The 24195-nt window shown below is 27.5% G+C and overlaps 1 protein-coding gene across 1 annotated transcript; it reads left to right on the top strand.

Moving 5' to 3' along the window:
* The first annotated feature begins 2871 nt into the window (after positions 1 to 2871).
* Positions 2872 to 4311, top strand: LOC113850918 (UPF0481 protein At3g47200-like). Its single transcript, XM_027481435.1, has one exon. It carries the CDS (start codon positions 2872 to 2874, stop codon positions 4309 to 4311), a length of 1440 nt encoding a protein of 479 aa, XP_027337236.1.
* The last annotated feature ends 19884 nt before the right edge of the window (positions 4312 to 24195 follow it).

Genomic DNA, 24195 nt, shown 5'->3' on the forward strand with positions numbered 1-24195 from the left:
AAGTGATGCTGGGTTCTCTCGGTGCCGGAGAAATTCAGGGTTGCAGCATTTCCAGAGTTCCGGATGAGCTACGATACCGAAAGAGGGCATTTTCAAGCCAAAAGTGGTCTACAAAGTTTAAATGTTCATTCAAAATTTTGGCTCATGCTTACAGCAGTGAGCAAGGAAGTGCATGGCAGTTCGAATCTTTGATATGCGAAACCAATTTTTCATATATTTATGTTTAATTCTTCCTAACAATTTACACAATAGGACCCGAGTATGTTTCCTTTTTCCACATCGTTTCCTGGGTCATTCTTATTTCCCTCTTCTTTTCTTTATGAAAAAATATTTTTTTTTACTAGTTCAATCCCATGATACAGATTCGCGGAAAAACCCTAAAGCGTAGAAAGAAGTAAGAACTTATTTTTGGCTCTACGCAAGTGATTATGGCGGTTGCTGAGAATGTGCTGAGAAGGAAGTAAGATGTTTAAGGACAACAGTGTAGTGTCGGCGGACTCCATTAAGGTTGAGGAGAAAACATCGCATTATATGACATTAATGACCAGTTTTTATATTTTATCATTCTATTAGTTAATTTTTTATTAATTAATTAGGATTTTAGCCATATGTCACAAAAGTATTGGTTGGGACCACAAATTACGTGCTAGTTTCTGACCATGCTAATTTTATTTATTAATCAAATCGTGTCCCTTAAAAATTAAGAAAAAAAAATGACAAAAGCAAAACATGCTAATTCAATCAAAATAGCAAAATATTAGTTAGGATAATTTCAATTTCTTAATCTGATCTAAATAAATTATAAGTTTTATTTATAATTAACTTCGATGAATTTTTATCTCAAAATTTAATTTAAACTAAACTGATAACATCCCTAAAACGGATCAATAAAAGAATAATTCAATTCATTAATCTATTAAATTTTTTGTTTTATAAATGAATGGATCAGTTAAAGGCCAACGGCAATTAAATGTAGTGAGGCTAATAGTCCTGTAGAATCTAATCGATCCACATGGGAATATATAAAAGTTCGTAGAAGATGTTATTGTTATTCGGCTGGTTCTGGATGTCGTTTTATATATCTAATCCTCACTAGTATAATTGACTCAAGTCGTCGTACATAGACTATGCGTACATTGAAATTTGGATATACTATCGGGTTTGTATTTGATGGATGGTTGAGGATTATAAAATCAATGATACACTTTATTGTTTAAGGTTTTTTATTCATTTTTAATTAATAAGTGATTCCTATATAATTCCAAAATGTAAAGGAAAAAACTTGTTTCTAAAATTTTCTTTACTATACTGTCAATTAATAATAATTATATTTATTATGTGATAATTGTTATTTAAATCTTTAAAAAAATAACTTGAGAATTTCATAAGATATTTGTTTTAAATTAAAAGTTTAATTATAATTTTTATTCTTGTATCACTCTTTCAAATTAGTTTTTTTTTTAATTATTAAAATTTAGTCTTTTATATACTGTCAAAATATTTAGAACTAATTTCTGCCATTAATTATTATCTATTAAGTGATAAGTTAAATAATAAAAATTTAATTTATTATTATTTTTAATATTTTATTATTTAAATATTAATATTTTTAAAAAGTCCTTAAACATCTTAAAAATTAAGAAAAAAGCGAAAAAATTGCATAGGAGTGAGAAGTTAACATTGAGGATATTATAGAGGTATGAGTATCTTCTTAAAGGCTCAACGGAATTATTGTGAGGTGATCATCAATCATTGTTACGGTGACTGCAGTCAGGTAAGAAGATATAATAGAATAAGACAAAGAAAAAAAGTAAAAAAAGAAAAAGACATTATTATCTGAAAATTTTAAAAATTAAGAAAAATAAATTATTTTTAAATAATTTTAAAATAAACATTATTTCTTATGTATAATAAGATTTAACGTGTTAATTAACGTAACAAATTGTTACTTTCTCTCTCTATACTTAATTTTAATATTTTTAATAAAAAAACTAAATTAATTAACAGTTAATATGACAGATAAGAGAATATTTAATTTACTTTTTAAAAATAGTTTATAACTTTTAAAAATAAATTAATTTTTTTTTAAAAATAGTTTATAACTTTTAAAAATAAATTAAAATACAATTTTAAAAAAAATCAAACATACTCTAACTCTTGACAATCTTTTTTTTTGTAAATTTTAAATAAATAATATATAAAAAATTATTATTATTATTATTATTAAAATTTTAAGTTGATACTTGTTATATGTTTATAGCAACTATTTACTATTGTTTAATTTGCTGTAAAGTCAAAACAATTTGAAAATGTAATCATTGTACATTATTTTTTATTTTTAGGTAAGAGACCATGAGTGTCTCCAAGTTCAAAGATTTAAAAACAAATCCTTACTATAATTCATAACTGTCATTGGCTTAAAAAAAAAATTACGCACGGTAAAATTTAAATACCAATTTTTTGGTTAAATAGATCAGTACACAAGTATCAACAACGTCTACTAGCACTAGGAAAGTCCATCTAAAAGAAAACCGCTAATAATATTATTTTCTTTTTATTGCTTAAATTCAGTGTAAAGTTCGATGCTCCATCCTCACTCTTCGAGTAATCCAACGGCTTCCCAGAAGTTACAGCGAAAGTTCTAATTTGTGTTTTTCATTTTTCCAGTTTTCTGTCCCATCTATAAAAGCATGTGTCGGGTTACAGCTGGAACAAAGGGTAAAGTTACATGCACTCAAGAATCTTTGCTCTATCTATTATCTATCTCTCTCTTTCCCCATTCACTGCTTCCTCTTCCTTGAAATCTTAGTAGTGTTACCCATTTCAGGTTTTAGCTCTTCCCGTCGACCCAATCAATTTTGCTAACTCAAGATGCAACAACAAGACTTTAGTTGGATGGTTCCCATCGAAGTGATGTTGGGTTCTTTCAACCACGGAGAAGTTCAGGCCTGCAGCATCTCTATCGTTCCGGACGAGATCCGAGAAGAGAAAGAAAAGTCTTTCAAGCCAAAATTTGTCTCCATAGGACCCTTACACAGGGGAACCACAAGGCACCTCCAATTAATGGAAGAACCCAAATGGAGTTACATGCGCGAGTTTCTCAACCGAACCGGAAACCGAACCGAAAACCGAAGAGCAGAGACACGGCTCAGAGACTGCGGCGCCGACATTCTCAAATTAGTTAAAGTAGTTAGCGCAAGCTATGGCGGTACTGTCCAATCAGAACCTAACGAGTTGGCTAAAATAATGATAGTAGATGGTTGCTTTCTGTTGGAGCTTCTAATCAAGCTCGGCGATTATATAACCCAACAGGGGAACCAAAGTAGTAGTAATTCCAACGACACCATTCTAGAAAACAAGGAAAAGGTTGTGTCTGTTTTGAACGATATCACAATGCTTGAGAATCAAATACCTTTCATTGTTCTGAAGAAGTTATATAGGAAGGTTTTCCAAGACAACAGTGTCATCGACAATGATCACCGTGTTGCTAACATTGTGCGCAAAGCCTTTGGCTACCCTGAAGTTGATAGTTCAGGAGGAGCTCATGTACTTCACCTAATGCACTTGTCCACTGTCCAGCAAGACCAACAGCAACAGAGTGAAGTTAATAAACGTGCAAAGAAAGAACTAAAGCGTTGTGCTGCAAGGCTTATAGCTGCTGGTGTAACAATTCAACCTGCCAAGGACGGCTCTCACCATAACTTAGTCGATAAGTTCAACTTTATGATAAATTTTAAAAACAGTGCGCTGGAAATTCCGGAGTTGCGTGTTAAGGAAACAACGGAAGTGAGGTGGAGAAATTTGATTGCTTGGGAACAGAGCAAGATTTGGGTAAGTTGCAAATACACTTCGTATGCTTTATTCTTTCAAGGTTTGATCTGTTGTAAGCATGACATTGAGATGCTTTTGGAGAAGGAAGTTATAATAAATGAGGCTAATAAGAGCAAGGAAGAATTGTTGGATCTGTTTCGCACAATGTCCAAGGGAGCTGAGCGAATGGATTCGAGTTATAGTGAAATTTGCAACAAGTTAAATGAATACCGAGGGAGAAAAATTAAAACGGTGTTGCAAAAGAAGCCTTTAGTCATTTGGCATAAGTGTAGACATGTGTTTGAGATCATGTTGTACTACTGGGGGAATTGGTACAGGATTTTGATTCGCGATCATATACCCACCGTGTGGAAATTTATAGGAGTGCTCGCAGCTGTTGCGCTTCTTGTTCTCACTATTATGCAGACTTATTATTCAGCTGAATCAGCTCACAGCAGTGGCAGTGGCAGTGGCGGTGGCGGTGGCAAAGGCAAAGGCTAGTTAACATTTAACTATTTCCTTGTTTCTGCAAGTTTCCACTGGTCAAAAGATTGCAAGAGATATGTAATCATGTGTTCATATTTTAGCTGTTATGCCAAATGAAAAAAGAAATGTGTAATCTGTTTTAAGCATAATGATTTTTCTGCCAGGAAAGTTGAAAAATCCTCTATAGCTGAATTTGGTGGGTGTCTGTACATATGTGCTTTATATCCAGGTAGATGAGTTCGGGACTTTTGAAGAGCTTCAACTCCCTGTTGAAGAGATGGGAAAGTGAAAATGCCTCTACTGCGTTTATTTATAAATTTATTATTTCACGATTCTTGCTCAACTATCTTCTAAGTATTGCTTAAAGAATTAATCAATAACAATTTTATTAAAAATAATACTAAAATATGTTAAAATACATTAAAATAAATATATTTAATTTTTAGTTTTTTCTATTAGAGCTCTTTGAACACTGATTAACATTTTTTTATTTCACTAGGAATAGTATTAATATGTAATTAAAAGTTCAGTAACAGCTATTATATTCCAACGACTTCGCCACATGATTCCATCAAGCTGCAATCCGTATTAAATATGGCTGGACAACACCACTTTTGTTTTAGTCGAGAACCCCACAACTTTACAAATATCACAATAAAAAATGTTTTAAGACCCCACAACTTTTGTTATTTTTTATCATATTTTTCTTTTATTTTCAACGAATAAATCGACAATAACCTATTTTATAATGTTTATTTACGTGCCTTGGGATTACTAATTTTATGTCATCTTTCATGTGAAATGAGTTCCAAGAGTCTGGATCACATGATGATTCGAAAAATTAATATAAAGGATTGATCAGAGAGGATTCGGATATTTTGTGCAGTCGTGCTGCCTCTACAGCAGGGATCACAGTCATTAATTTTATATCCAACGGTTATAAATAATTATAATATTTTCTAATTATTTTTAACATAAATCATGATTGGCTATTTTTGTGAGGGAGCAGGTGGGAGGGCTGCAGAGGATCCAAACTGGATTGAAGAAGAGAAAAGTAATAAAAAAAAAAAAGGAGCAAGTTATTTTTGGCAGAATATGTAAGTCAGTAAGTGCATTTATAATAATAAACAACATATAATTAATAGCTTTTTTCCATTCTACTGTATGATTTCTTTGTAAATACTAGAAGACCGCAATTGCTGAGGTGATATTATCTTCTATTTTATTTTATGAACTGCATTAAATTGTTTTAATTTACACAATCTTATTTTTTTTTACTTTCTAATTTTATTGAACAATTATTGGCATTAATTTATTTATTTTTTTGAAATGTCAAAGTGATCTATCTTCAATCTCACAATTTGGAGATGATGGGCTTTTTAAGGCAGAAAGAAGTGATTTAGAAAGTAAAATACACCTTAAGCACAAAAAGTGGTTAGGAACAAGGATATGAACTATTAAATTCTTGTAAGGCAAGATATATGAACAATAATGTGGGCGTTAATATTACATATAAATACATAACAAAATTAAAGTATTCACTTAATATGAGTTAATATATTTATCATTGAGAGTGTGCTATTTTCTTTGCATTTTCATACGAAAATCTCATATATGCTATTTCCATGAATTTATGAAATCTTTTATGTATTAAAAGTTTATGATTTTCTTTTAACGTTGGACTATAAAGTCTACATTTTGTGTTTTGCTAATTGTTTGTTTTAGTCTATTAAGACATGTGATTCTTTTATTCCTTATTTTCTCCTTGAACTTCCATGTCTTTGGTCTGTATCATGCAAATTGCTCTTGAAAGGATTTTCTTTGTTTATTACAATATACAGTTTGATAAGCTTAATCTAAGAGGATTAATCCTAAGCTTAGGGTGTGAGGCCTCCCTATAAAAAAATTATAAATTTATACCTATCATATCTCATCTGAAAAAAATATTAATTTTTTGTTTGATTGGTCAGATATAAAAGAAAAATATATTCATTTATCATCTTAAACTAACACTATTGATTTTTCCTTTAATTACTTTTAAGATTTCACAATCACAAATAGGATCAAAACCCTAGCCTATAATCAAGTGGTGCTTAATTCTATTCATAGACATTAAATTCATTGGTTTCGTTTTCTTTTGTATTAATATCTATTTCTTATTCCAACTACGTCATGCTCCAACTAATTGTTTCCTATTTAAAATTTCTTATTTTGTTGAAAACCGAATTTAAAGAAAAACTTGATTTTCGATTTGTTAATTTCTTATCATGTGTAGCAGAAAGAACCATTTTTCGGAGAATTTTCTTCGAAGTTGACTGTTGTATATGGTTATAAATCTTTGCTATGAAGTCTATGTCAAAAGTGTCATAATAAATAGGATGAGAAAAATTAAGAATATATATTTAGTGAATCTTTGGAGAAAAATAACCCGCAAAGGGGTTTTGGAACAATTTTTGCATATACTCTTTACTTTTTTTTATGCTTTCCTTAATCTATATCTGTTTAATTAAATGAGCTTAATGAATGTTAAACTATCAATGATTTATAGACACACTTAAATTATTAACTACAAATCATACATAACTATATTATCTTAATTGTTTTTAATTTAATTATCATATGCTTATAATTTAAATGAGTTTGAGTATATAGATTACCATGCTGGAAGGTTTAGTCTGTCATATAATATAGACGATGAAGTGGTGAAAGAAAATATGATAGTCGATAGTATTTAGAGGAGAATGAATCTATTTTATCTTATTGGTGATTAAAAGTTTTGCATTGATTCATCATAAAAGATGCAAATGATAGATTTTCGGTTATTGTGGCTATTGTCTTTTGCTTGAAAATGTAATGAGACATGAGAGAGAATTTATTTATGATTAGATTAGAAATATACATATCACTGTAGGCAAGAATTTTTGTTTTCATTTTGGAATGTCAAACTAATTCAATAATAAAAGAAATTAAGTCTATTGTAATTGTTTGTGTTTTGTTGCATTGAAAAATTTTAGTTGTTCTTATTTGGGAAAACAAAAATTTTACTAAATTATTACCAGACACTCATAATCTTTAAAGAAAGTTGAGTTAACCTTAAAAAATTGTTGATAGAGATATGTTTCTGATTAAAATATGTAACTTTGGTTCTAGCATGTCGATTAACCAGGGATAGATAGGAAAAACCTCAAAGTTAAAAATTATATTCAAAGGATCATATCTCGACACATCCTCATAAAAAGAGGTAAAATAAACTTCATTCTACGTAAAAAAAAAGGGATGTGATACTTCGAGAAGTTTTTTTTTAGAGTTTATAGCCTAAGATGGAAAACACTTAAAAATTAGTAAAAAAAAAAGAATCTTCGACATATTTTGATATGTAGTTGTCAACAAATAGAGATTGACAAGAAAATTATTCCAAGTTCAAAAGATGAAGAAATATGTCAAAATAACTGCAAAGCTTAAAGTAGTTACTATGTCCAACTAACAATTATCATTAATTATGAATCAACATTTATTGACAATTCTTACCAATTGAAAATCAAGAACACGGGAACTTATCATAGACAAAAGCGGTTGTCGAATAAGCACGATCATTAACGATAACGGTTATAGAAGAAACAAGTGCAAGGGGCTATTACTAAGAGATGTTTGCAAAAGATGAAGAATGTTTGAGTTGTATTTATTTATTTATAAATAATATCAAACTTTACATCTAAGAAGAAGATTTTTATTTTTTAATTTTTTACACTGAACACCAACACCCAAAATCTCTGCAAACCAAAGTTTTACGCATTAGTTACTCGAGATCAACGGACTTATGTTAATCGTTGCTAAGAGTTGTATGTTATATTTATGTAAAATTTACTTTAATGCAAATTTACTTTATAATTCCTTACATTTGTTTCAATATTATTTCATTGTACTTTTACTATTTTTACTTTAAGTCTTTACTTAATTACGTTAAGAACACACTTAAAAGAATTTTAAAAAAAAATAAAACTCAATCTTAAATTATTCTTAAATTTGTTTATTTATTATTTATAATTTTTAAACAATTGTTTGATACACTTTTAAATTTATATTTTATGGAAATGTAGAAATTTGATCAGAGTAACGATAAAAAAAAGAGAAAGGAAAAACATAAATTCCTGTTGAGCAAATAAAAAAGACATCATTCTTTTTAAAAAAGTAAAAATTCATTCATTGAGGGAGTTGAATTTGCAGATATTTAGATATGTTAAAAAGATATAATTATATAATTATATTTTGGTCTATATATTTTTAGTTTATATATATATATATATATATATATATATATCATAATAAATCATTATTATTATTATAGCCGTGCGTGGCGTGGGTTAATTATTAATAAAGCGGTTAATGTGTAATTAAAAGTTCAGTGTGAGCGATCACATTCCAACGACTTTGGCGCATGATTCCACCAAGTTGCAGTCCGTATTGAATCTGGCAGGATGACACAACTCTTGTTTTAATCGAGAACCTCAGAACCCCTCAACTTTACAAATACCAACAACATAAAATTGTTTAAGAGGTAGGAGAGAGTAACTAAGAGCATGAGTGAGGGCACTAATGACTACCTTTATAAAATTGGTATTTTACACGGAGATTTGTTGCATTGTGTGTTTGTTGTGTGGCTCGAAGTTGAAACCACTTATCTTTTTCTTCGTTGTGGTGCTGGTGGCTCCTGGGTAATAATTATCCCAACATCAAAATTTTGTTTGAATGTTGGTGTGAATTGTCAGTAAAAAGGATGAAAAAAAGGGTGGATTAGACTGTTTTTTTTCCCGATAACCTGGTGCATCTGGGGCTGAAAGAATAAAGCTATATATTTGAGAATGAATAAGAAGTGTTGATTCAGAAAATCCAATATCATTCGTCCAGGTGATTTAAGTAATCTTTTCATGTAAAGAAAAATGAAATATATTAAAAAAGGATCTTCAATCAAACATCATTTCAGCAATAATACTAAGCCCTTTGGAAGAATACTATTGGTGATACTGTGTGAGTTGTCGTGTTAATAAAGATGTATATGCAGTAGTAGGAGAAGTGTTGCTATCCTTATGAATGTTTGTTATCGTTGTTTCTTTTATTATATTGCAGGAAACATAAAATTTGAAGTTGAAGTTAATGCTCTAAATGTAGCTATGGATTTTATTTTGTTTGGACTAGGATATGCAGGTGCTTAGGGAAAAATTAAAACTAATTCTTTATTACTAAATGATTGGTTTAAAGGTGAACAAAAGATTTGTTTTTTTTGGATTAATCGTTTTTGTGCAACATTTTTCTAAAATTATTGGAAAAGTAACAATATTTTTATTTGATATTCTGCCAAAAAATCAACCACAAAATTTTTCAAGGATGATTTGATCAAGCATAATCTAATTCATCGAAGAAAGTGTTGCAGAGATGATGGAATTTTCAAAAACTCTTTCATACTTAGAATAGTTGCCTATGATGTTTTTGCATTTGGAGCGCTTCAAAGTGTAGTTAGATGGAGTTGTGCAGATGTTTGTCTCTTTAAATTTAGGTGGAGTGCAATTATTATTTTGTGTATTACTAATTTTTTCATTTAAAGTTATAAATTTAAAATAATAATACTTAAAAATTATTTTTAAGATTATTTTAAACACCTATTATGTGTAAAATATCTTAAAATTTAAAAGAAAAAAAAAAGAGTTTAAGAGGTAAGAGAGAAAAAACAAGTGCAAAAAAGATTAAGAAAGATTAGACTCATATTATTTATATATGGAAAAATCTTTATAAATAAGAAAACTAAAAGATATAAAGGAATAAAATTTTAAAAGAAATAATAAAAAATCCTCAAACCCAATTTTATTGCTTTCAAAATATCCTTAATAGAGAAAGGTATCTTGAAAGTTTTTTTTTTTTATTCTGGCCCAAATTAAACTTGCAAATAAAACATAAAATAACATCATATTTTTTATATTGTAAAAGTATAATATTTTAATTATTAAAAATTAATTGAAATTTAAAAAAAAATGTAGTATCGTGTGATAGATATTTTTAAAATTTAGACTACCTTATATGTATTAATATAATCCTATTTAATTAAAAAATAAAATAGCTAATCTTAAGAAATAATAATAATAATAATAATAAATAAATAAATAAATAAATAAGATAATTAATCATATAAATAAACTACTAAGATACAATAAAATCAAATATTTTTAAATACTTATATTTATATATATATATATATATATATATATATATATATATATTCTCGTTGTTTAGTCTAAGATTTCTAATTTTATTATTATTTTTTGTTTGTCAAGTTTTTTTTTAAAGTTGTAGTCGTAAGATTGTGACCACAATGATGGACAATTTTAAAAATTAAAATTTTAAAAATAATTTTTTTATTATTACTAATTTTATTAATTTAAAAAAATTATAAAATAGTTTATAAAATAAGTAAAAAAAAGGGTAAAGATTGGATGAATTTAAGTCATAAGTAGATTTATAAAGCTAATTGTGAATTAATTTAGAAGAATGAAAAAGAAAATATAAAAGAAAAAAGTGAATTAAAATGATGATTTAGCAAGAATTACTTAAAAAGAATATATTGAAAAATATTAATAAATAATAAGTAAAATTAGTCTTTTAATCTCTTAATTTTTGAATAAGTTTTACTTTCATCTTCTAACTTTTTTTAAAAATTTATTTTTGTCCTTAAAATTTATTTATTTGTATATCAATCATTTGATTAGCATTGGAAAGTCATCGTTCCACATAGAGAGGTTGCCTCACCTTAGCATCTCTCTCTTGGTCTTTAGTCTTCAATCACAATTAGGGATGAAAACAGGTCAAGGCAGACCAGACTTTACTCTAAACAGGCCTGACCTGTAATATAATTATTAGGCCTGAGTCTGACCTATTACCTGTTAAAAGCTTTATTTTAGATCTGACCTGACCTGTTTAAGTGATCTGACCTGGCCTGAAGCCTGTTAACAAAGCCTGTTACAAAAAAAATTAATATTAATAAAAATATAAATATTTTATTATCAAATTAGTTTATATTTTTTTAATTTCTATCTATGTTATTAATAATTATTAAAAAATTATCATAATATTAATATAATTTTATAAATAATTTTTTAAATATTATTTAAGTATTAATTATAAATATTTTATATTAATAAAATTTATATTTATATTTTTCTTGATTTATTTTTTAAAAATTATATAAATAGTAAATATTTTAGTTTTATTTTAGAAACATATTTTGTTTGTTTAAAGAAACCTTATATTCAACAAATAAAGTTATAGTAAACACATAAAATTGATAAAAAAAATAACATTCAAAAAATATCTTTAATCAATTAAAAGAAAATTATTATGTTTTAAAAAATAAATAAATTTAAACTTAATGCAATATATATATATATATATATATATATATATATATATAATGACAATAATAATAATTATTAAATTAAAAAATAATTATAAAATATTTAATATTAATTGTTTCACTAATTTATTATTTTAAATTAACAAATAAAAATAAAATTAACTATATTATAACATTAATGTAATATAGAAAATATTACTAGTACAATAAATTAAAACATATATTTATATATTATATATAAATTAAAAAATTAACTAATAATTTAATTAAAATACGTGCAAGTTACAAAAATATATATTATTATATAATTATATTATTTATATTATTTATTACATGGTCTGATTATATATATATATTAATTAATATATATTATAATAATTTTTTATTTTATTTTCTTATCATTTTTTATAAATTTTTCCTTTCAAATAAAATATAATTTATATTTCAGTAATTTTTATTTATTATAAATATAAAAAATTATAACATAATATATTAATATAATAATTGAATATTAATAATAATAAAATTAAAAATATGAAAAATTTATTAAAAGAATATTAATATTTTATTTTAAAATTTTAATTCGTTTCGTTTTGATCATGTCTTATTCTTCTTCAACTTGTTTAAATATAACAAATATAATAATTTTTAATTAAGTAAATTTATTTTTTAAACACGTGTAATCGTGTATAAATATTTTTAGTTTTGAATATAATATAATTTTTTTATTATAAATAAAAAATTATAACATAATATATTAATATAATAATTAAATATTAATAATAATAAAATTAAGAATATAAGAAATAAATTAATATAATATTATTATTTTATTTTTAAATATTAGTTTCTTTAATTTTGATTGCGTTCTAATCTTATTCGAATACTTTGTTGCTCTTTAGCGTATTTAAACAAATATAATAATTTATCTTATATTTATATTCAAAGTAACTATAGATAATAATAAAACAAGAATAAAAAATAAGTGCGATAACAACTTTGACTCAAAGGTATGTAGTTGTGCTAGGTTTATGATTTGTTATAATGTAGTAAATACAATTACTAAAATTTTTTATTATAAATTTTATACTAATAAAATTGCTTAAGAAAAGATAAAAAATAAAATAAAATTTGTGTAATATTAAAAATTTATAATAATTGTTGTTATTGAATAATATTAATAAAAATATAATTATTTTATTATCAAATTAGTTTACATATATTCAAATTTTTATTTGTATTATTGATAATTATTAAATAATTATAGTAATTTTTATACAATTTTATAAATAATTTTTAAAATATTATTTGAGCATTAATTATATTTTTTTATATTATAAAATTTTTATATTTTTATTTTTTTCAATTTAATTTTATAAATTTATTAAATATTTAATTATTTTTTAGGATAATTATATTTTGTTTGTATAAAGACATCTTATATTCAATAAATAAAATAACAATAAACACATAAAATTGATAACAAAAAATAATACTTACAAAATTTATTGAATCAGCTAAAAAATTATTATATTTTAAAAAATAAATAAATATTGTCATTATAAAAATTGTAGATAAAAAATATTTATATTATAAAATTTATAGATACAGAAAAATAACATATGAGTATAGGAAGAATTATTAAAATTTATATTTAAATTAAAATAACTTAAATTTCTAAATTTTTATCTTAATTAAAAAATATGTGATAAAACTTAATATAAAAATTTAAACTTAATGTACTATATATATATATATATATATATAAATTGACAACAATAATAACTATTAAATTAAAAAAATAATTATAAAATATCTAATTTTATTTGTTTCATTAATTTGTTATTTTAAATTAACAAATAAACATAAAATTAACTACACTATAACATTAATGTAATATAGAAATTATTACTAATACAATAAATAAAAACACATACTTATATATTATATATAAATTGATAAATTAACTAATAATTTAATTAAAACATGTGCAAGTTACAAAAATATATATTATTATATAATTTATTTATAATATATTATTTATATTATTTGCTACATGATTTGATTATATATATATATATATATATATTAATATATATTATAATAAGTTTTTTATTTTATTTTGTTATATTTTTTTTATAAATTTTAATGTTTAGATAAAATATAATTCAGATTTAAACAATTTCTATTTATTATAAATAGAAAAAATTATAACATAATATATTAATATAATAATTAAATAATTAAATTAATAATAATAGAATTAAGAGTATAAAAAATATGTTAATATAATTTTATTATTTTATTTTTAAATTTTATTTCATTTAATTTTGATTACGTTTTATTGACGTTCAAAGACTTAAATATTCTTTAAATTGTTTAAATATAATAATTTATTATTAAATAAATTTATCATTTAAAAAGTGTAATCATGTATAAATATTTTTAATTTTTAATAGAATATAATTTCTGTTTATTATAATTATAAATAAATAAAATAATAACATAATATATTAATTTAATAATAACAGAATTAAGAATATAAAAAATATATTATTAAATAACTTAATTATTTAAATATTTTGACAGCTCTATTTTTAAATTATAATATATATATATATATATATATATATATATATATATATATTTATACAGGCCCAGGCCGGCCTGTCAGACTTAACAGGCTTTATAAACAGCTCAGGCCTAACTTATTTATTTAAACAGACCTTAAAAAAGCCTAAGCCTGATTTGTTTATTAAAAAGGTCAAGCTAAGTCAGGCCTAAACCAGGCCAGGCCACAGGCCCCTGTCAGGCAGCCTAGCCTGTTTTCATCCCTAATCACAATCCTTGCCTGTATCACGACCTCAATCTGGTGAAAAGGAGTAGCAGAGCACTCCTTTGTGAGAAGATAGTGGAGGTCGCAATAAATTTATGGTGGTTATAGATGATACAAAGTTGTTGTAGCAAAGCGCTCCTCCTGGAATAAATTCTCCCCATACATGCCCCATAACTGATCAAAAGATTAACCTATTTCTTCTTCTTGACGTTGATGTTTATCATATCCAAACCACCCGCTATGTTTCAATGCAGTACAATTAAAAAAAGCAACACATTTATTTATTTAATAGTTAGTAATATCCCAATGCACATTACGTGAGAAGGATAAAATTTTCAATTATCCTACAATAGAGTTTAGAGGACTATGCAATCTAGCCCTTAGTTAATGATGTATGCAGCACCAATACAATGCTAGAAAACATGAAATAATATCCAAAAGATGCCACGGGAAAGGAAGAACGAGATCCTTGCATAAAATGTTAGATTATTTTAATAATCTTATTATTGTGGCCTATGTAACTTATAGCATGACTTTAATTAATGATTTAATGTAATGGTGGTTAAATATAAAATATAAAGTCATTAAGGGTATAATTGTAAATACAATTATAAATAAACCCTCCCTTCTTCCTTCATATAAATAAAAGAGCGGTTACCAAATAAAGGTTACGAGATTTTTTATTTTCTATCACTTTCACAGTCTCTAAGTGTGCTTACAGTAAACGCAAGAAAGGAAATTTCTTTCAACCATCCAAGAGGAGCTAAAAGAGGAAGGAAGAGTTGGGGAAGATACAAAGGGATCAATGACATCAAAGAGAGAGGTAACATCAAGGAACAATGGATTCATATTAGTGCTCTCTAAACCTTTAATTGTATGAGAACCATGTATTGTGTTGTGAGAACAACGTAATTCAAGATCTAATGAGAAATGGTAATTTCATAATAGTCATTGCATAATGAAAATTACATAATGGATTAAGAAAATTCTAACATTTGGTATCAGATCAAGGTTGTAAATTTCGTTGATTCTTCATAAGAGATTAGTTTTCCATTAAAGTTTTTCCCAAATTACATGAACCCTAGGTATTTGATATGATGGATTGACATAATTTTGATGTTAAATAATCATTTTGGATTCAATAATTGAAAACCCTAAGGTTTTGAAAGCTAGAAACATTAGATTTTGAATTTGTAGTATGATCAGGGCCATATATCAGTGAGCAGGGCCGCGCATCAGGAACAAACACGGCCATGCTTCAACGAAGCACGACTTTGCATAATGGAAGCACGACCTTGCATATTGTAAGCACGACCATGCATCAATTATAAGCACGACATGCATCAGAAATGAGCATGGCCTTGCTTCATCGAAGCACGACCATGCATCAAGTAAAAGCACGACCGCGCATAGTGATTTCACGGCAGAATAAGGAATATAATTCATAAAAGTTATAGATCATTTTAGAATTATATCAAGGAGAATTTTACTCACCAAAGTGATTAACTTCTCAAATTAATTAATTCTAAATTGTATGATAATGGAAACCTCACAATTTAGTGCTTAATTTTAAGGGTAGCTTGTTAGTCACCAAAGTGGCCTGGCTTTAAAAGTTCTTTAAGCATTTAATTGTATGTTGTAAATTGTTCAAAATTGTTTGATGCTATATGGAAATATAAAGAGTGAGCAATTTAACTCATTAATTATAACGCTAAGAGATTGCCCAAAGGTGAATCATTGCATATGATTAATGACGTTAAGGAGACATGTAAGCACTTCATAATATGTTTGTATATCCAAAGATGACTTGCATATTGGTTTGTGTGACTGGTTGTCAATTAAAGTTGTTTATTAGCATCATTATAGATAAATTGTGTATTTAGGCGTTACCCAAAGGTAAACATAGATGCATAATTGATGACGGTTGGCTGTCTGAATACATATGGCATGAGCAATGTGTTAAATTTTTCAGTCCCTATGAATACGTATGGCATGAGCAATGACGTAGTCAAGTTCAATGGGCTCAATTATGATGATTGGGCTGAACAAGTTCGATTCCAGCTAGGTGTTATGGAGTTAGATCTAGCAATTATTATGGAACAAGAGCATGCAGCCATCACAGAGACCAGTACTGAAGAGGAAAGGACTTTTCATGAGGCTTGGGAAAGGTCGAATAGGCTGAGCTTGAGCTTGCTGAAGATAACTATGGCTGAAAATGTGAAGCCATCAATGCCAAAGACTAAAAATGCTAGGAAATTTATGGCAAAGGTAAAAGAGTATGGACAATCGAACATTACTGACAAATCCGTGTCAGGTACCCTATTGACTGAGCTGACTACTAAGAAGTTTGATTGGTTACGGCCTATTCATGACCATGTGACTGACATGATCAATCAAGCAGCAAAGTTGAAATCAATGGGCATGGAGGTAAATGAATTCTTTCTAGTTTAGTTCATTTTGAACTCACTCTCTCTTGAGTTTGGTTAGTTCTAGGTGAATTACAACACCATTAAGGACAAATAGAACATACAAGAAATTAAGACCATGCTGGTTTAGGAGGAAGGGAGGCTAAAAAAGGTGAAAGAACACTCCGTCTATCTCACATTTCATGAAGGGGCTAGTAGTAGCAAGGCTAAATTAGGTAAAAAGGACAACAAGGACAAGAAGGATAAGGCCTTATTAAAGGTTCGTGAAGGCCGAATCCAGAAGGTCTAGAGATGCTTCTTCTGCAAGAAGACTGACCATTTCAAGAAAGATTGTCTGAAGAGAAAGGTTTGGTTTGAAAGGAAAGGGATTTCTTTCGATCCAACCCATAAGCGGAACTGAAAAGCTCTTGTACATGGGAAAGGAATATGGACTTACAAATTGATCTTGCATACTGGTTGTTGTATAGATCTAGAAAAGTGTTTTTATGTTCCTAAATGTGCTAGAAATTTGGTTTTAGTTGCAAAGTTGGACAAAATTTGGTTTTAATTTTAAGATTGGAAACAATACATTTTTCTTATATAAACACTCGTACTATTTTGGATCTGGTACATTAATTGATGGTTTATATCGTTTTAATCTTAATGTTAAATTTGCTGAATCTCTGTTTCATGTTGAGAATGTTGTTAGTAATAATTTGAATGTGCGAAATGAATGTTTTGCTTTCTTATGGCATCAAAGGTTAGGTCACATATCCAAAGAAAGGATGAAGACGTTAATGAAAAGTGAAATTTTACCTCAGTTGAATTTTATTGACTAGGATGTATGTGTGGATTATATTAAAGAAAACCAAACGAAACACACACCAAAGAATCCAGCCACAAGAAGTAGTCAACTCTTAGAGTTGATGTACACTAATAATTGTGGTCCATTTGACATCCCATCTTGGGGTGGTGAAAGATATTTTATTACCTTTATTGATGACTACTTATGTTATTGTTATCTGTATGTGTTGTATGAAAAATCTCAATCAGTAAATGTCTTACAGTTGTTCATTGATGAGGTAGAAAGACAACTAAATAGAAAGGTAAAAGTTGTGAGGTCAAATAGAGGTGGTGAATATTATGAAAAATATAATGAAAGTGGACAATGTTCAAGTCTATTTGTGAAACTTCTAGAAAGTCGAGGCATATGTTCACAATATACTATGCTTGGTACACCATAACAAAATGGTGTGGTTGAAAGGCGGAATCGTACTATCATGGAAATAATTAGGAGTATGTTGAGTTACAGTTTTGTACCTATGTCTTTGTGGATGTATGCATTAAAGACCGCTGTGTATCTGCTTAACAAAGTTCCTAGTAAGGCAGTTCCAAAGATTCCTTATGAATTATGGACAGGAAAAAAATCCAGTTTAAGACATCTTCATGTCTGGAGTTGTCTAGCAGAAGTAAAAATGTATAATTCACATGAAAAGAAGCTTGATGCTAGAATCATTAGTGGTTATTTCATCGGCTATCCTGAGAAATCAAAAGGGCACAAATTCTACTGTCCTAACCATAGTATGAGAATAGTTAAGTCTGGAAATGCAAGGTTCATTGAAAATGGTTAGTTTAGTGGGAGTGGTGAAACATGAAAGTTGGAAATGATAGAGACACATGCGGAAACTCCTGTAGTTGGTGTCTCTTTTCAAGTTGTTGTTCCCCTTGTTGTATCACGGTCACACAATATAAAGAGACAACAAGTTAATGTTCCAAACCCACAAGAACAACATATAGAGAATGAACCAGCTGACAATGCGCAAGTCACAAATGAGTAAGAGGAAGGTGAATCACAAGAGATAACATTAAAGAGGTCTGTAAGGCAGAAAAGACCTGCTATTTCGAATGACTATATGGTTTACTCACTTGAGCATGAATGTGACTTGAGTATTGATGAAGATCCCGTCTTATTTAAGCAAGCCATGGAATGTTACAATTATGAAAAGTGGTTGAATGCCATGAAAGAAGAGTTAAAATCAATGAGTGACAACAAGGTATGAGATCTAGTCGAGTTGCCTGAAGGTTCAAAATGAGTCGGTTGCAAGTGGGTCTTTAAGACCAAACGTGACTCAAAAGGCAATGTTGAGAGATACAAGGCTAGACTTGTTGCTAAAGGATACACTCAAAAGGATGGCATAGACTATAAAGAGACTTTCTCTCTAGTTTTAAAGAAGGACTCTTTAAGAATTGTTATGGCTTTAGTGGCTCATTATGACTTAGAGCTTCACCAAATGGATGTAAAGATCGTTTTTCTGAATGGTGACTTAGAAGAGAAAGTTTATATGGATAAGTTAGATGGCTTCTTGACCACAGGTAAAGAAAGTCTAGTGTGTAAGTTAAAGAAATCAATATATGGGTTGAAACAGGCTTCCAGACAATGGTATCTTAAGTTCAATGATACCATCACGTCATATAGTTTTGTAGATAATACTGTTGACTGGTGTATCTATATGAAGGTCAGTAGGAGCAAGTTCATCATTTTACTTTTGTATATTGATGACATTCTTCTTGCTACTAATGATGTTGGGTTGTTGCATGATGTAAAAGAGTTCTCTCTAAGAACTTTGAGATAAAAGATATGGGTGAGGCTTATTATGTGATTGGAATAGAAATATTCCGTAATAGATCACAAGGATTACTGGGATTATCTCAGAAAGGCTACATCAACAAAGTATTAGAGAGATTCAAAATGGAAAAGTACTCATCAGGGGTAGTTCCAATTCAAAAGGGAGACAAGTTTAATGAAATACAATGTCCCAAGAATGAGTTAGAGCAGAAAGTAATAAAATCTATTCCCTATGCATCAGTGGTCGGGAGTTTAATGTATGCTCAGACATGCACTCGGCCTGATATCAGTTTTGCTGTTAGAATGTTAGGCCGATATCAAAGTAAACTCGGAATGGACCACTGGAAGGCTGCAAAGAAAGTCCTTAGGTATTTACAAGGCACCAAGGACTACATGCTTACTTATAGGAGATCTAGTCACCTGGAAGTGGTTGGCTACTCTGATTCAGACTATGTTGGATGTGTAGACTCAAGGAAATCAACTTTTGGCTACATCTTCTTGTGGCTGGAGGTGCGATTTCATGGAAGAGCGGAAAGGAGTCCATTATTGTTATGTCTATCATGGAAGCGAAATTTGTGACGTGCTTTGAGGCCACTATTTATGCTTTGTGGTTGTGGAACTTTGTCTTAGGGCTTGGTGTTATTGATAATATAAAAAAGCCACTAAGAATGTACTGTAATAATTTTGCAGCCGTCTTCTTTTTTAAGAATGATAAGTATTCAAAGGGAGTAAAACATATGGACTTAAAATACTTATTAGTGAAAGAAGAAGTGCGGAAACAAAAAGTGTCTATTGAGTATATTGGTACTGATTTAATGATAGCGGATCCGCTAACTAAGGGATTGCCCCCTAAAACATTTTTTGGCCATGTTGGTAAAATGGACATTATAGACAAGTTCTTGTTAGCATAATTGTGTGATTCACATATATGTGTATAGATTGTTTTGCTCATATTATTATAGACATTTTAGGAATTCAATAAAAGTATTGTTATCTGAATTGTATTAATGTACATGTATGGTTTGAGTTTGATAACAGGTTCAAAGTTACAGTCTGTAGTATGACTGATTAAAGTTATTTTGATTTGAGTTAATTCTGTGATACTTGGAAGGAATCACGTCGTTAAATGACTTATGACCGCCATGATCCAATCAACTTAAATCATTAAAAGATGATGACTTGATATTATCAATGATATGCGCACTTACAGTTCATTGAATCTTCAAGTCGTCACATAGGCCAAGTGAGAGATTGTTAGATTATTTTAATAATCTTATTATCGTGGCTTATGTAACTTATAGCATGACTCTAATTAATGATTTAATGTGATGGTGGTTAAATATAAAATATAGAGTCATTGAGGGTATAATTGTAAATACAATTATAAGGAAACCCTCCCCTCTCCCTTCACATAAATAAAAGAGCGGTTACCAAATAGAGGTTACGAGATTCTCTATTTTCTATCACTTTCACGGTCTCTAAGTGTGCTTACAGTAAACGCAAGAAAGAAACTTTCTCTCAACCATCTGAGAGGAGCTAAAAGAGAAAGGAAGAGTTGGGGAAGATACAAAGGGATCAATGACATCAAAGAGAGAGGTAACATCAAGGAACAATATATTCAGGTTAGTGCTCTTTAAACCCTTAATTGTATGAGAACCATGTATTGTGTTGTGAGAACAATGTAATTCAAGATCTAATGGAAAATGATAATTTCATAATAGTTATTGCATAATGAAAATTACATAATGGATTAAGAAAATTGTAACATAAAAACCTAATGACAAGTGTTAACAAACATATAAGAGATCATTGATAAGCCTGAGAGCATCATTTCATTATACAATCTTCCATATTTACAACATATAACAAAAAATAAAAAAAATGAATGATATATCACATGTTTGAGAAATCCTTTTTTTAGTAATGTTATTAAATTAAATATGATCTCATCTACAATTGAAAATATTCTATACTACCTTGTTGTTGGCGTGATGATGGTTCATGATGCAATAACCAAAAACAAAAGCCAACTTCCTTAAGACTTTCTGATAAGAAAACTAGAGAAAAAATTCCTACGGTGAAGATCTGACATTACTGCAATATGTACACTCTTTCAAAGTTAAAATGGCCAAGTAGTTAAAAAAATTGATCTAAATAAAATCAGCTACTAAACTTACTAAACATTAAATCCCTTCCAATTTTACCAACTGTTTAAGTTTAATGACAAGAAAGATTTGCACTAAACTTCCACACCAGTTTTATATTCAACTTAAAATGAGGCAGCCAATTTGCCAAGAAATGTACATAGACATTTTGTTTAGTCTAACTAAGATGTTAATATAGAGAAAAACCAAAGGAAAAGCTTAGAAGTTTCTAAACCATTACTAATACTAGAAAGCCATTTTGAGCTCTAATATATATGACAAGCATATTCCTATTTGCAATTCATAAGTTCATATGTACATAGACATCTCAATTTCATGAATAAAAATTATAAAAGAATGCAGGAAAACTACATTTTAAAATGAAGAGAGACGTTATGAACTAACTACACACCTCAAAAAGGAGGACACTAAAGCAATAGATATTTGATGATGCTGTGCAACATCCTCAAGGACTGGCATACCGTTTATTTTCCAATCTTTCATTTGACATGCTTTAGACACAAGAGGGATGTCAGATATTCTACCAATGTTATATTTAGAAAATTGGGTATCTTCTCATGTTCATGTTCTGTTATTCATACTAGATTGTTGGTAATAGTAAGTTACAATACATTTTATTTTTTCACAAAAAAAAAATGCTTAAAACATAAATTAAAAACCTTTGTGATAAAATCTCTCATTAATTGGCAACTGCAGAGAACAACAATTGAATTAAGTCTAAGTTTAGAGATATGTTAATGTAGATTAAGTTTAAGTTTCATCTCATTATTTATTAAGTTGCATGCAACAACAAGAAAATAAAAATAATATATAAAATAATCTCAGCTAAACTTTTGGCAGAATAAGATAAGAGTTAACAAAAAAAAAAAAAAAAAGGCAACTAAATTCAACTTGTCTTTTATGATCATGCTAACAATTAAAATGACATATTTTGAATAAGTTTTGCTACCTGATTTATTTCTAGATGCATCAGTATAAATAGAACGATTCATACTATTAATTTTATATAATGAAATCCAAATATATGCACTCGAGTTAATTTTTGAGAATTAAGAATTTAATGTATAGATCTTGACTTGAACAATGACAAGATTATTTATAGTTTCACAAAGTATATCAAATAGGCCAAAAACTAATTATATTGCATTAAATTGTTATAACATTGACTATAATAATAATATTTTTAATAGAAACTATTGCCATGAAATAGCTTGCAAACTGTAAAGCTTGATAAATAAAAATAGCATAATTATTTTTCTAATTATTATATTAGCTCCTGTTCTCTGAGTGCAACATTTAATTTATCATTCAATGAGATAAAGCGAGTTATTATTTTCAGAAAATTAAAAAATTCAAAACAATGAAAGATATAGTTTTTAGTTTTTATATTTGATGAGTATTCCTAAATTTTAAGATTGACAGTTAAATATTTTGTAGTTCTTTCAGTATAAATAAAAATTACAAGATTTAATTTTTAGAAATAAGTTCAATAAGTGTTTTGAGAAAATATAAAGCCATTTTTACTTTATCAATAAGTACTAGAGGTTTTAACATTTTTACAATTATGTCAGAAATTCATCGATAATGAAATTATTAGAGAAGTTCAGCTTATTCTATGACAGTACTGTTAGAGTTTGAGGATTTACGATCAAGCTCTATCATTTTTTAATAAATTTTAAAATAAAAAAGTGAATTAAATAAAAAGTGTTAAGACCACCTCAGTGTTACATAAAATATCTCTATTAGGTTATGTAACAAAATTAATCTAAGAAAAAGAACTAACTTAAAAAAAACTTTAAGAATGTAAATGAATAAAAAAAATTTAAAGAACAAAAATAAAACATTTTAAAATTAAAGAAAAAAAGACTAATTTTATTTAAATAATAATTATAAATTAAATCTTAATAATTTTTAAATAATAAATTAGAAATATTTAAAAAATTTAATTATAAATATTATACCTATCTTATGAAGAAGTGTTGAATCAATTAAATAAATTAATAATTTAAATTTGTATTGATATAAACACTTTGGTGTGCATTAATGAAAAAGAGAAAATTGAAACATTTTCTATAAATTTTTATTATCTAAAGTTTTTCTAGTACAAGAATTTTTAAGGAAAAAAATGGTATTCAATTTTCAAGTAAAAAAGTTGAACTCTTACAAAATTGACTTTATAAAAAATAAGTGTTCAAATATGTAACTTATTAGATGCGAGGGTTCTTTTTTTATACTCAATCCACCCTCTAAGTTAATAAGAGAAGTCAAAAGTATTAAATTAAAATAAAGTAGAAATTAAAATAAAAAAATAAAATCTTAAATATATATATGTTTAACCCAATTTTTTTATTACGGAAACATTTCACTGAAAATAATTTTATTTGAATTCTCGTATCTCTACCGCCAAATTTTCTGTGTCTAATTGCTCCCTGACTCTAATACACAAAACAACTTCAGCTCCAATGACA

Source organism: Abrus precatorius, unplaced genomic scaffold, assembly GCF_003935025.1.
Source record: "Abrus precatorius isolate BTA unplaced genomic scaffold, Abrus_2018 Scaffold9, whole genome shotgun sequence".
Classification (NCBI taxonomy): Eukaryota; Viridiplantae; Streptophyta; class Magnoliopsida; order Fabales; family Fabaceae; genus Abrus; species Abrus precatorius.